Raw genomic sequence first — 13,630 nt, 5'->3', positions numbered from 1 at the left:
TTTTTGATGATAGCCATTCTGACTGGTGTGAGGTGATATCTCATTGAGGTTTTGATTTGCATTTCTCTAATAATTAGCGATGTTGAACATCTTTTTTTTAAATTAATTTTTATTGGAGTATAGTTGCTTTACAATGTTGTGTTAGTTTCTACTGTACAGCAAAATGAATCAGCGATACATATGCATATATCCCCTCTTTTTTGGATTTCCTTCCCATTTAGGTCACCACAGTGCATTAAGTAGAGTTCCCTGAGCTATACAGCACGTTCTTATTAGTTATCTATTTTATACATAGTATCAATAATGTGTATGTGTCAATCCCAATCTCCCAATTCCTCCCACTCCCCCTTTCCCCCTTGGTATCCATACAGTTTCTTCTCTACATCTGTGTCTGTATTTCTGTTTTGCAAATAAGATCATCCATACCATTTTTCTAGATTCCACATATATGCGTTAATATATGATATTTGTTTTTCTCTTTCGACTTAACTTCACTCTGTATGACACTCTCTAGGTCCATCCACATCTCTACAAATGACCCAATTTTGTTCCTTTTTATGGCTGAGTAATATTCCATTGTATATATGTACCACATCTTCTTTATCCATTCCTCTGTTGATGGACATTTAGGTTGCTTCCATGTCCTGGCTATTGTAAATAGTGCTGCTGTGAACATTGGGGTGCATGTGTCTTTTTGAATTATGGTTTTCTCTGGGTATATGCCCAATAGTGGGATTGCTAGGTCATATGGTAGTTCTATTTTTAGTTTTTTAAGGAACCTCCATACTGTTTTCCATAGTGGCTGTATCAATTTACATTCCCACCAACAGTGCAAGAGGGTTCCCTTTTCTCCACACCCTCTCCAGCATTTATTGTTTGTGGATTTTTTTTTTAATAAATAAATTTACTTATTTATTTATTTTTTGCTGCATTGGGTCTTCGTTGCTGTGCACGGGCTTCCTCTAGTTGGGGCGAGTGGGGGCTACTCTTCATTGCAGTGCGCAGGCTTCTTATTGCAGTGGCTTCCCTTGTTGCGGAGCACAGGCTCTAGGCACGTGGACTTCAGTAGTTGTGGCTCGCGGGCTCTAGAGTGCAGGCTCAGTAGTTGTGGCACACGGGCTTAGCTGCTCCGCGGCATGTGGCATCTTCCCGGCCCAGGGCTTGAACGCATGTCCCCTGCATTGGCAGGTGGATTCTTAACCACTGTGCCACCAGGGAAGCCCATTTGTGGATTTTCTGATGATAGCCATTCTGACTGATGTGAGGTGATATCTCATTGTAGTTTTGATTTGCATTTCTTTAATAATTAGTGTTGTTGAACATCTTTTCATGTGCCTCTTGGCCATCTGTATGTCTTCTTTGCAGAAATGTCTATTTAGGTATTCTTCCCATTTTTTGATTGGGTTGTTTGTTTTGATGATATTAAGCCACATGAGCTGTTTGTAAATTTTGGAGACTAATCCCTTGTCAGTCACATTATTTGCAAATATTTTCTCCCATTCTGTGGGTAGTCTTTTCATTTTGTTTATGGTTTCCTTTGCTGTGCAAAAGCTTTTGAGTTTAATTAGGTCCCATTTGTTTATGTGTGTTTTTATTTCCATTACTTTGGGAGATGGGTCGAAAAAGATATTGCTGTGATTTATGTCAGAGAGTGTTCTGCCTATGTTTTCCTCTAAGAGTTTTATAGTGTCTTGTCTCATATTCAGGTCTTTAATCCATTTTGAGTTTATTTTTGTGTATGGTGTTAAAGAAAGTTCTATTTTCATTTTTTTTACATGTAGCTGTCCAGTTTTCCCAGCACCATTTGTTGAAGAGACTGTCTTTCCTCCATTGTATAGTCATGCCTCCTTTGTTGTATTTATAGATTAATTGACCATAGGTGTGTGGGTTTATTTCTGGGCTTTCTATCCTGTTCCATTGATCTATATTTCTACTTTTGTGCCAGTACCATACTGTTTTGATGACTATAGCTTTGTAGTATAGTCTGAAGTCTGTGTTTTATTATCAGTCTTTGGAGGAAAATAGGTGTGACCATAAAGCTATAATTGCATAGGTTTGTGTTGCCAAGGTTGGCAGCACATATAACTAACTCCTATTCAGAACCATGTAGAAAAGTTGAGTATCTAACCACTTTCAAGAGAATGATTCCTAAAAAATGAATAATCCTTTGATATAACATCATGTTTCATGGAGTTACCTCTCCATGCCCTTGTTTCTTCTTGGACCACACACCCAAATGACGTGGAGCAATCACATTCTCTCTTAACATAGCATCTCTTCTATGCTCAGGAAAAGATTCTTTCCTTGGGTCTAAGACAACTTTGTCTCCCCTCCACAATGGAGAGAACATGGTTCAGAATAATGGCCTTATTTATAATAATTAATTTTAAAAATTGATATCTTTCAAATTTTAAGTTATCTTGTATCTATGTGATTGATCATTTTTTACTCTTTAGCCATTTGACACATGCAGTTTGTAAGCTTCTTGAACGACGAAGAAAGTTAAAGCCTCAGAGGCAAGAAAGGAAAAAAGTGGCAACACAGACTATCTGTGATGGAGATATTAAGATTCTTGTCAGAATATTGAGGGCTTATAATATTCCTACAAGGAAAGCAATAGTTAATAGGTAAGGCAATTGCACCAATTTTTGGAGTTGCAAAAGATGTCTTAAATGTAAATTTCTATACTGTCTTCGTAATAAAACTTTGTACTTTATTAATACTCAATATACAGAAACTGAATGAAAGTTGAAATCTTCGTTTGGATAGTCAAACTTACTGTCATTGCTGTGTATTACAAATTTTCAGAAGTTTGAGATGCCTAAAGTACCTTTAACATGTATATTTTTGGGTGCTATATCAAATAAATACCTTCTGTCCCTATTCCCTATTGTGAAAACTTAAGCTGCTATTGCTTACTACACTGTTCTCTGCCACTGTCCCCTCACAGTATTGGAAGTATATAGACTACAGGAGAGAGTAAGCTCCTTTTTGGATTTATCATTTTAGGTGACTTCTACAAAAATCAGATCTTACCTATCTCTTCTGCAGGCACTCAGTGTGTTTTATTTGCGTTTCTTGGGCAGAGGATATGTAGGGTCAGAGTGGCCAAATTAAGGCATCATGAATATTAAATACTCATGAATATTTAGTATAACCTGAATATCAAGTGTTTCATATATTTAATCTCATGTGTAATTTATATATTGTGAATATTTAGTGCCCAGGTGCCTCAGGAATACCGAGTATCCCTCTCTGTCTACATTTAACATGTATGTGCTCTACTTGCTTATTTTATGTTTACCACATCCCATGAACTCTACATATGAAAAACAAATATTTTGCTTACTAGCTACGAATCTATAGTTAAAACCTCTTAAAGGTTTTGCCTGTGTTTTATATTATAAAATATGACTTTATTTATGATAGAATTGATATTCTCAAAACAAATGCACATTTCAAGGCTGTTTTGTGAAATAAGGACATTATAAAATTACCACCATTTTCTATAATAATTTGTAAAAGAAAGACTATTGTAACACCAAAAATAGGAAGAATATAGTCTCAAAGTATTACTTGCCCTATTTTTTTCCTTTTGCTGAGGGTCAGTGAAAACTCTGTCACAGACTGGTTCCAATCCATAGTTCAGCATTTAGGAGCTACCCTTTCAGAGTAGTGATTGTCACGTATTTATCTCTAACCACCTATGTTATGAAGATCCAAAGCAAACTCTGTAAGATCCAGGGTAGCTGACTTATATATCTCTGTAAGCATAAGCAAAAACCCAGCTACTCCCACAAAAACTAATATTAAAATTAATTAAAGTGCACATCTCTATATTGTTTTTCAGAAGAGCCTTGGATATGCCTACTTATTTGATATCATCCACGTCTCGCCTCAGACATAAAGAAACAATCAAATCCGTAGCCTCAGATGAGATCTTAAATGAGATAAGTATTTAACACTTCTATAAAGTGCCGTTTTGATCATGTTTTCCCTGAATTGCAACTGGCCTCTAACTGGACTATCCATCTAATTCTAGTTTACTTTCCATAACACAGTGAAGGTGCTCTTTATAAAATGTAATTCTAACTATTTCATTCTCTGCTACCCTGCTCTCAGGGTCTATAGAATAAGGTGCAAGCTCCTTACAATGGTAGCTCCTTAGAATGGCTACCAAACTCTGTAATGATCTGGTTCTTACATACCAATCAACCACATTTCTCATCAGCCCACAGCGGTATCATATCATACTACTACTTGTTCTAGAAGGCCTCCGTATATGCCCTTTCCTTTGCCTGGAATGGCCACCATACCTCCGTGTTATTGGCCACATGAACTACTATTTAATGTTTCAAAGCTCAAGCCCAAGCAATGTTTTCTCTGTGAAGTTCTCCTTGTCCTCACCCCAGAGAGTTAATCATTCTGTCTCCTGAGTAACCATTATACCTTGAATATATTTCTTACATTTCACTGCAATTATTTGTTTACCTGTTTATTTTCTCCTGATAGACTTAAGATAAAAATCCTTAAGGATTTCCATTTATTTTTGGATCCTAGCAAAGTAGTACCTGATATTGAATAGGTTGAAGAAATGTTAATTGAATGAATGAATGAATAATGGTTGTTTGAAAAACTGGAAAAAGTAAGCCATCCAGTTATCAGCCAGTAACTAATCTCTACCTTTTATCAACTATATAAAATATTACAAAAATCTAGTCAGTGTTAATTATGTGTTTCAGGATACTGTGCACCCCTTTGTGGAAGTTTCCTTTCAGCACACTGTGTACCAAACCAGTATTGCAAGTGGATCTCATCCATGCTGGAACGAAGAAATTAAAGTAGATTTTATGTAAGTTGGAGTCCATTTTTCCTCAGCTTCTAAAATAGAGCAGTAACAAAATTATTTTCTTGAGCTGTTTATTGAAAATAATGATGGATATAGGCTTAATTTTTAAGTTTTTAAATTATGAAGTATTTCTTACATAGATATTAATATATATAATGTATATGTAAATGTAAGTTCTGAGGAAAAATGATAAAATGAATACCTGTGTATCTACCATCTAGCTTAAAAAATGGAGTATTACCAATATTTTTGAAGGCTCCACTGTGCCAATAACTAATTGTATCCCCTTTCTTTCTCCCCAGAGGTAACAACCATGAACTTATGTTTATCATTCCCTCTCTTTATGATTTTAAATCATAGGTATTTATCCCTAGCTATGTTTTATTTACCTGTGGATGTTTTCCAACTTTATGTAAATTGAATGATCTTTTGCAATCTGTTTCTTTACTCTTATTTTGAGAGACTTATCCATATTCGTACTTGTAACTATTCCTTCCTTCCTTTATTTTCACTTCGGTATAGTATTCCACTGTATTAAAATGCCATAATTTATTTATACTTTATCCTGTTGATGCAGATTTGCCTGGTTTTAATGTTTTGCTATTGCAAATAGTATTACTCTGAACATTCTTGTACTTGTCATCTGGAACACACATGTAAGAGTTTCTTTTTAAGACAGTAGTTCTCAAAGTATTTTGTGCACTGAGATCACCTGTACAGCTTCTTTTTTTTTTTTTTTTTTTTTTTTTTTTAAAGTTTTTAGGTTTTCTTTTTTTTTTTTTTATTTATTTATTTATTTATTTTATTATTTTTAGCTGTGTTGGGTCTTCGTTTCTGTGCAAGGGCTTTCTCTAGTTGCGGCAAGTGGGGGCCACTCTTCATCGCGGTGCGCGGGCCTCTCACTATCGCGGCCTCTCTTGTTGCGGAGCACAGGCTCCAGACGCGCAGGCTCAGTAGCTGTGGCTCACGGGCCCAGCTGCTCCGCGGCATGTGGGATCCTCCCAGACCAGGGCTCGAACCCGCGTCCCCTGCATTGGCAGGCGGACTCTCAACCACTGCGCCACCAGGGAAGCCCACCTGTACAGCTTCTTTAAACAGATTTCTGGGCCCAACTCCATAGTTTCTAATTCAGTAGCTCTGGGGTAGGGCCTGATACATAATTCCATTTCTAACAAGTTCCCAGGTGTTACTGATGCTACTAGTCAGGGGACACTTTGAGACCCTTTGCTCTAGGATCTGTATCCAGGAATGGAATTGCTTCAATTTTACTAGCTAATGCCAAATTTTTTTCTAAAGTGATTGTGCCAATACATACTCCCAACAGCGATATAAAAGTTCCTATTGTGCCACATCTTCAATAATATTTTGTATTTTTAAAATTAATTTTTCTAATACGGTGGATCTGAAGTGATATTCTTATTGTGGTTTAATTTACATTCCTGGATTTCTAATGAGACTGAGTTTCTTTTTTTTTCCATTTTAAACGAATCGATAGGCTTTATTTTTTAGAGCAGTTTAGGTTCACAGTAAAATTGAGCAGAAAGCACAGAGTTCTTATACATCCTCTCCCTACAACACACACACACAGCCTCCCTAAAGTGTCAGTGTGGTACATTTGTTACAATCAATGGACCAATGTTGACACATTATCAAAGTCCACAATTTACATTAGAGTTCACTCTTTGTGTTGTACATTCTATGGGCTTTGACAAATGTATAATGACATGTATCCACCACTGTAGTTATCATACAGCATAGTTTTACTGCCCTAAAAATGCCGTGTGCTTCACACATTTATCCGTTCATCCTTCCCCTGGAACCTCTGGCAACCACTGATCCTTTCACTGCCACCATAGTTTTACATTTTCCAGAGTGTCATTGCATTTCAGGGTTCTCCATAAAAGCAGAACTAACAGGGTGTGTGTGTGTGTATCTGTTTGACTCTCTTTACCCTCTGTAATAGGGGTGCGCCTCATCCAATTGGTTGAAGGCTTAATAGAAAAAAGACTTACCCCACTTAGGAAGAGGGAATTCTGCCAGCACACTGGCTTCAGACTTGAACTGCAGCTCTTCCCTGGGCTTCCAGGCTGCCAGCTTACCCTGCAGATTTTGGGCTTGCCTTCCCCCCACAATCACGTGAGCCACTGTTACAGAGGGTAGTTTGCCTTACTCAACGTCTACTGACTTTTTTAATGTGGAAAGAACACTTAACATGACTTCTACCCTTTTAACAAATTTTTAAGTGTGCAATATACTACTGCTGAATGTAGGTAAAATGTTGTACAGCAGATCTAGAGCTTATTCATCTTGCTTCCCTGAAGTTTTACGCCTGTTGATTAGTAACTCCCCATTTCCCCCTCCCCCCAGCCCCTGGCAACCACCATTCTGCTCTTTGACTCTATGAATTTGACTACTTTAGATGCCACATATAGGTGGAATCATGCAGTCTTTTTATGACTGGTTTATTTCATTTGGTATAATGTCCTCAAGGTTCATCCATGTTGCCACATATTGCAGAATTTCCTTCTTTTTAAAGGGTGAGCAGTATTCCGTATATATACCACATTTTCTTTATCCATTCATCTGTCAACAGACATTTAGCATACTTCCATACCTTGGCTGTGTGAATAGTGCTGCAGTGAACATAAGAGTGCTAACATCTCTTTGATATTCTGATTTAGTTCTTTTGGATAAATACCTAGAAATGGGATTGCTAGATCATATGGTAGTTCTATTTTTAATTTTTTGAGGAACCTGCATAACGTTTTCCATAGCAGCTGCACCATTTTACATTCCCACCAACAGTGTGCAGGGGTTCCAATTTTACACACCTTCACCAGCACTTGTTACTTTATTATTTTTTTTTTATAATAGCCATCCTAGCAAGTGTGAAGTGATATCTCATTGTAGCTTTGATTGCATTTCCCTGATTATTACTGAGTGTTTTATTATTAGCAATTTTGAGCGTTTTTTCATGTATCTATTAGCCATTTGTATGTCATTTTTGGAAAATGTCCATTCAAGTTTTAGTACATTTTAAAATCAGATTTTTAGCTTTTTTACTATTGAGTTGTATGAGCTCTTTATGTATGTTGGAGATTAACCCCCTTATAATATATATGGTTTGCAAATATTTTCTCCCACTCCATAAGTTGCCCTTGCACTCTGACGATTATTTCCTTTGCTGTGCAGAAGGTTTACAGTTTGATATAGTTCCACTTTTTTATTTTTGCTTTTGTTGCCTGTGCTTTGGTATGATGTCCATGAAATTATTGCCACAACCAATGATGTCATGAAACTTTCCCCTGTATTTTCTTCTAGAAGCTTTACAGTTTCAGGTCTTACATTTTAAATCTTTAATTCATTTTGAGTTGAATTTTGTGTATGGTATAAGATAAAGATCAAATTTGATTCTTTTTTTTATTAACATCTTTATTGGAGTATAATTGCTTTACAATGGTGTGTTAGTTTCTGCTTTATAACAAAGTGAATTAGCTATACATATACATATATCCCCATATCTCCTCCCTCAAATTTGATCCTTTTGCACATAGTTTTACCAACACCATTTGTTGAAGAGATTGTCCTTTCTTCATTGAGTAGTCTTGGCACCCTTGTCAAAGACCGGTTGACCTGACATAGATGCAGGGATTTATATCTAGGCTCTCTATTCTGTACCACTGGTCTATATGTCTGTTTTTAGGCCAGACTGTTTTGATTACTGTAACTTCGTAATATATGTATTTTGAAATCAGGAAGTGGGATCTCCAGCTCTTCTTTCTCAAGGTTCATATTTGATGCTAAAGCTATATAAATAGGTTTTTGTAATTGAAAATAAAGTGCACTGATCAAGACAAATTTAAAATGTAGAACTTAAAATTGTTCTCTAAACTCAATTAGCAATTTTCAGTTGTTACTTCCTATACATCTTTAGCTCTCCCTCGGGTAAAAGGAATATAAAGAACTATCAACTACATCTGTTATCAAAGTCCTTTCTCTTTTCCTGGTGCCCTTACCCCCTTCTCTTGCCAGCCTTGTTCAGCTCCCTCAATTTCTGCAGATCATATGGTTCTTGACTATTTGCATGGTTTTTTCATGGCATCCCTCTGACTTTTTTTAAACATCTTTATTGGAGTATAATTGCTTTACAATGCTGTGTTAGTTTTTGCTTTATAACAGAGTGAATCAGCTATACATATACATGTATCCCCATATCTCTTCCCTCTTGCATCTCCCTCCCTCCCACCCTCCCTATCCCACCCCTCTAGGTGGTCACAAAGCACCGAGCTGATCTCCCTGTGCTATGTGGCTGCTTCCCACTAGCTATCGATTTTACATTTAGTAGTGTATATATGTTCATGCCACTCTCTCACTTTGTCCCAGCTTACCCTTCCCCCTCCCCGTGTCCTCAAGTCCATTCTCTAGTAGGTCTGCGTCTTTATTCCCGTCCTGCCCCTAGGTTCTTCATAACTTTTTTTTTTTTTAGATTCCATATATATGTGTTAGCATACGGTATTTGTTTTTCTCTTTCTGACTTACTTCACTCTGTATGACAGACTCTAGGTCCATCCACCTCACTACAAATAACTCAATTTCGTTTCTTTTTATGGCTGAGAAATATTCCATTGTATATATGTGCCACATCTTCTTTATCCATTCATCTGTAGATGGACACTTAGATTGCTTCCATGTCCTGGCTATTGTAAATAGTTCTGCAATGAACATTGGGGTGCATGTATCTTTTCGAATTATGGTTTTCTATGGGTACATGCCCAGGAGTGGGATTGCTAGATCATTTGATAGTTATATTTTTAGTTTTTTAAGGAACCTCCATACTGTTCTCCATAGTGGTTGTACCAATTTACATTCCCACCAACAGTGTAAGAGGGTTCCCTTTTCTCCACACCCTCTCCAGCATTTATTGTTTGTAGATATTTTGATACTGGCTTTAATGAAAGATAGCAGTTGTCCTGAAAGCACATAGATTTTCTTATCTTACACTTTATAAAAGAAAATAATGCAGGCAATTTTATAGTCCTTTATGAATAATGCTTTTATAAAATCAATTAAGCATTTACATATATTTTTCTTATTTACAGCTTACCAGGACATGATTATAATGTCTCAAGCTTATCTAAAATAAAAGATAATATATATATCAACATTTTTGATGAAATGATTATTGAAAAACATGAGGTAAAGTAAAATAATTATAATAATCCATGTTGAAATAATTATAAGTTCAGACTGAATGAAGTCTATTAACATATTTGTAAATTTGGTTTTAGATACAATATCTATTTCCAACATTTTCTAAAAAGGATATGGGGCAACTTGAAATAAAATCAGACATATGACAAGTCAGTTCAAAAATAACAGGGATCATAAACCACATATAAGAGGAGGAGAGATAAATATACCAAGAATTTGGGAAAAGTAGATTTCTGCAATTGAACGTTACATTTACATGTGAACTTCCTGGTAGCCAAGCTTTAGCGTATTTTTAAGGTTTGCTGCACTAAGCATATTTACTATGATAAAGGTATATACATTAAGATGCTTTACATTGTTTACTGACATGTAGCAAGATATCCAAAAGCAGTGGTTATGAACTGAAGGCAGGAATCTGGGGTATTGGCAGCTTTTTTCAAACTTCGGCCCTTCCCCAGATTCAGGTAAATAGCAACAACAATCCCAGGGCTTGGAAATTGAATGCCATGGCTTTCTTGATATTCTTAACAAAATTGTCTATTATGATCATAGAGTACTGCCAGTGGGGTTGGTCGTGGTGGTAAATGCCAAACCCATTTATGTCTAGTCCCTGCTTCCCTTACTACACATACTTTCTCTAATTTAAAAACTAGGATTATTGAGGCATAATTAGCATATAATAAACTGCACATAATTAAAGTGTATACTTTGACAAGTTTTGACATATATATACCCATGAAACCATCATCAAAGTCAAGATAATGAACATATCCACCACTCTCAAAGGTTTTCCCCTGCCGTGTTAGAATACCTCCCTCCTTCCTTTCCTTCCTCCCACCCCAGGCAACCACTGATCTGCTTTCTGTAACTATAGTTTACATTTTCTGGAATTTTATAGAAATGGCATCATACAGTATGCACTTTTTTCCCCTTGGTCTGGCAACTTTCACAGGAAAATTATTTTGAGATTTGTCTCTGTTGTTTTATTTATCAAATAGTTCATTAATTTTTATTGTATAGTGGTAGTCTATTGAACACATACATTCTGTTGTATGTTTAAATATTCAGCTGTTGGTGGACATTTGGATTTTCTTTGGGGGTGGCTATTATAAATAAAGCTGCTAAGAGCATTTGTGTATAAGTTCTTGTATGGACAAATGCTTTGATTTCTCTTGGGTAAATACATAGGAGTGAAATGGCTGGATCATATGGTAAGTGGACATTTAAGAAACTGCTAAACTGTTTTTCCAAAGTGATTGTACCATTTTTTATTTCCACCAGCAATGTATGAGACTAATAGTTCTTTCACATTCTTACAAACAAATGGTCAGACTTAAAAATTTTAGCCACTCTAATAACCGTGTGGTTGTATCTCATTGTAGTTTTAATTTGTATTTCCTAATGACTAATGATGGCCAGCACTTTTCCATGTATTTATTTGCTATCTGAATATCTTCTTTGGTGAAGTGTCGGTCCAAATCTTTTGTCTACTTTTCAAACTGGGCTATTTGTTTTCTTATTATTGAGTTCTGAGGATTCTTTACATATTCCATATACAAATGCTTTATCTGATATATGATTTACAAATATTTTCTCCCGGTATGTAGCTTGTCTTCATTTTCACAACAGTGACTTTTGAAGAGCAAAGTTTTAAGTTTTGATGAAGTCAAATTTATCAACTTGCTTTTGGTGTCATATTTTTTAGCTCTATTTTTGCTTTATATATTTTGTAACTCTTTATTAGGTGCACATACTTTTTTTTTTAATTTTTGAATTTTATTTTATTTATTTTCTTTATACAGCAGGTTCTTATTAGTTACCCATTTTATACATATTAGGGTATACATGTCAATCCCAATCTCCCAATTCATCACGCCCCCACCCCCACCCCCCCCACCACTTTCCCCCCTTGGTGTCCATACGTTTGTTCTCTACATCTGTGTCCCAATTTCTGCCCTGCAAACCGGTTCATCTGTACCATTTTTCTAGGTTCCACATATATGCGTTAATATACGATATTTGTTTTTCTCTTTCTGACTTACTTCACTCTGTATGACAGTCTCTAGATCCATCCACGTCTCTACAAATGACCCAATTTCGTTCCTTTTAATGGCTGAGTAATATTCCATTGTATATATGTACCACATCTTCTTTATTCATTCCTCTGTTGATGGACATTTAGGTTGCTTCCATGTTCTGGCTATTGTAAATAGTGCTGCAATGAACATTGGGGTGCATGTGTCTTTTTGAATTATGGTTTTCTCTGGGTATCTGCCCAGTAGTGGGATTGCTGGATCATATGGTAATTCTATTTTTAGTTTTTTAAGGAACCTCCATACTGTTCTCCATAGTGGCTGTATCAATTTACATTCCCACCAACAGTGCAAGAGGGTTCCCTTTTCTCCACACCCTCTCCAGCATTTGTTGTTTGCAGATTTTCTGATGATGCCCATTCTAACTGGTGTGAGGTGATACCTCATTGTAGTTTTGATTTGCATTTCTCTAATCATTAGTGATGTTGAGCAGCTTTTCATGTGCTTCTTGGACATCTGGATGTCTTCTCTGGAGAAATGTCTATTTAGATCTTCTGCCCATTTTTGGATTGGGTTGTTTGTTTCTTTGATATTGAGCTGCATGAACTGTTTATATATTTTGGAGATTAATCCTTTGTCCGTTGATTCATTTGCAAATATTTTCTCCCATTCTGAGGGTTATCTTTTCGTCTTGTTTATGGTTTCCTTTGCTGTGCAAAAGCTTTGAAGTTTCAATAGGTCCCATTTGTTTATTTTTGTTTTTATTTCCATTACTCCAGGAGGTGGATCAAAAAAGATCTTGCAGTGATTTATGTCAAAGAGTGTTCTTCCAATGTTTTCCTCTAAGAGTTTTATAGTGTCCGGTCTTACATTTAGGTCTCGAATCCATTTTGAGTTTATTTTTGTGTATGGTGTTAGGGAGTGTCCTAATTTCATTCTTTTACATGTAGCTGTCCAGTTTCCCCAGCACCACTTATTGAAGAGACTGTCTTTTCTCCATTGTATATCTTTGCCTCCTTTGTCATAGATTAGTTGATCATAGGTGCCTGGGTTTATCTCTGGGCTTTCTATCTTGTTCCATTGATCTATGTTTGTGTTTTTGTGCACATAGATTAGTTGATCATAGGTGCGTGGGTTTATCTCTGGGCTTTCTATCTTGTTCCCTTGATCTATGTTTCTGTTTTTGTGCCAGTACCATATTGTCTTGATTACTGTAGCTTTGTATTATAGTCTGAAGTCAGGGAGTCTGATTCCTCCAGCTCCGTTTTTTTCCTTCAAGACTGCCTTGGCTATTCGGGGTCTTTTGTGTCTCCCTACAAATTTTAAGATGATTTGTTCTAGTTCCAAAAAAAATGCCATTGGTAATTTGTTAGGGATTGCATTGAATCTGTAGATTGCTTTGGGTAGTATAGTCATTTCCACAATATTGATTCTTCCAATCCAAGAACATGGTATATCTCTCCATCTGTTGGTATCATCTTTAATTTCTTTCTTCAGTGTCTTATAGTTTTCTGCATACAGGTCTTTTGTCTCCCTA

General features: G+C 36.2%; 1 protein-coding gene across 1 annotated transcript in view; it reads left to right on the top strand.

The window, feature by feature from the left end:
• The window catches only part of CC2D2B (coiled-coil and C2 domain containing 2B), a 95,788-nt gene that overhangs the window by 57,125 nt on the left and 25,033 nt on the right, over positions 1–13,630 (top strand). Inside the window, 4 exon segments of the mRNA XM_061194873.1 lie at positions 2,457–2,627; positions 3,854–3,974; positions 4,743–4,852; positions 9,949–10,045. Of these exon segments, the coding sequence (XP_061050856.1) occupies positions 2,457–2,627; positions 3,854–3,974; positions 4,743–4,852; positions 9,949–10,045 (499 nt within the window).

Source organism: Eubalaena glacialis, chromosome 1 (genome assembly GCF_028564815.1).
Source record: "Eubalaena glacialis isolate mEubGla1 chromosome 1, mEubGla1.1.hap2.+ XY, whole genome shotgun sequence".
NCBI lineage: Eukaryota > Metazoa > Chordata > Mammalia > Artiodactyla > Balaenidae > Eubalaena > Eubalaena glacialis.
The sequence above is the reverse complement of the archived record's forward strand: the minus strand, read 5'-3'. Positions and strand labels throughout refer to the sequence as shown.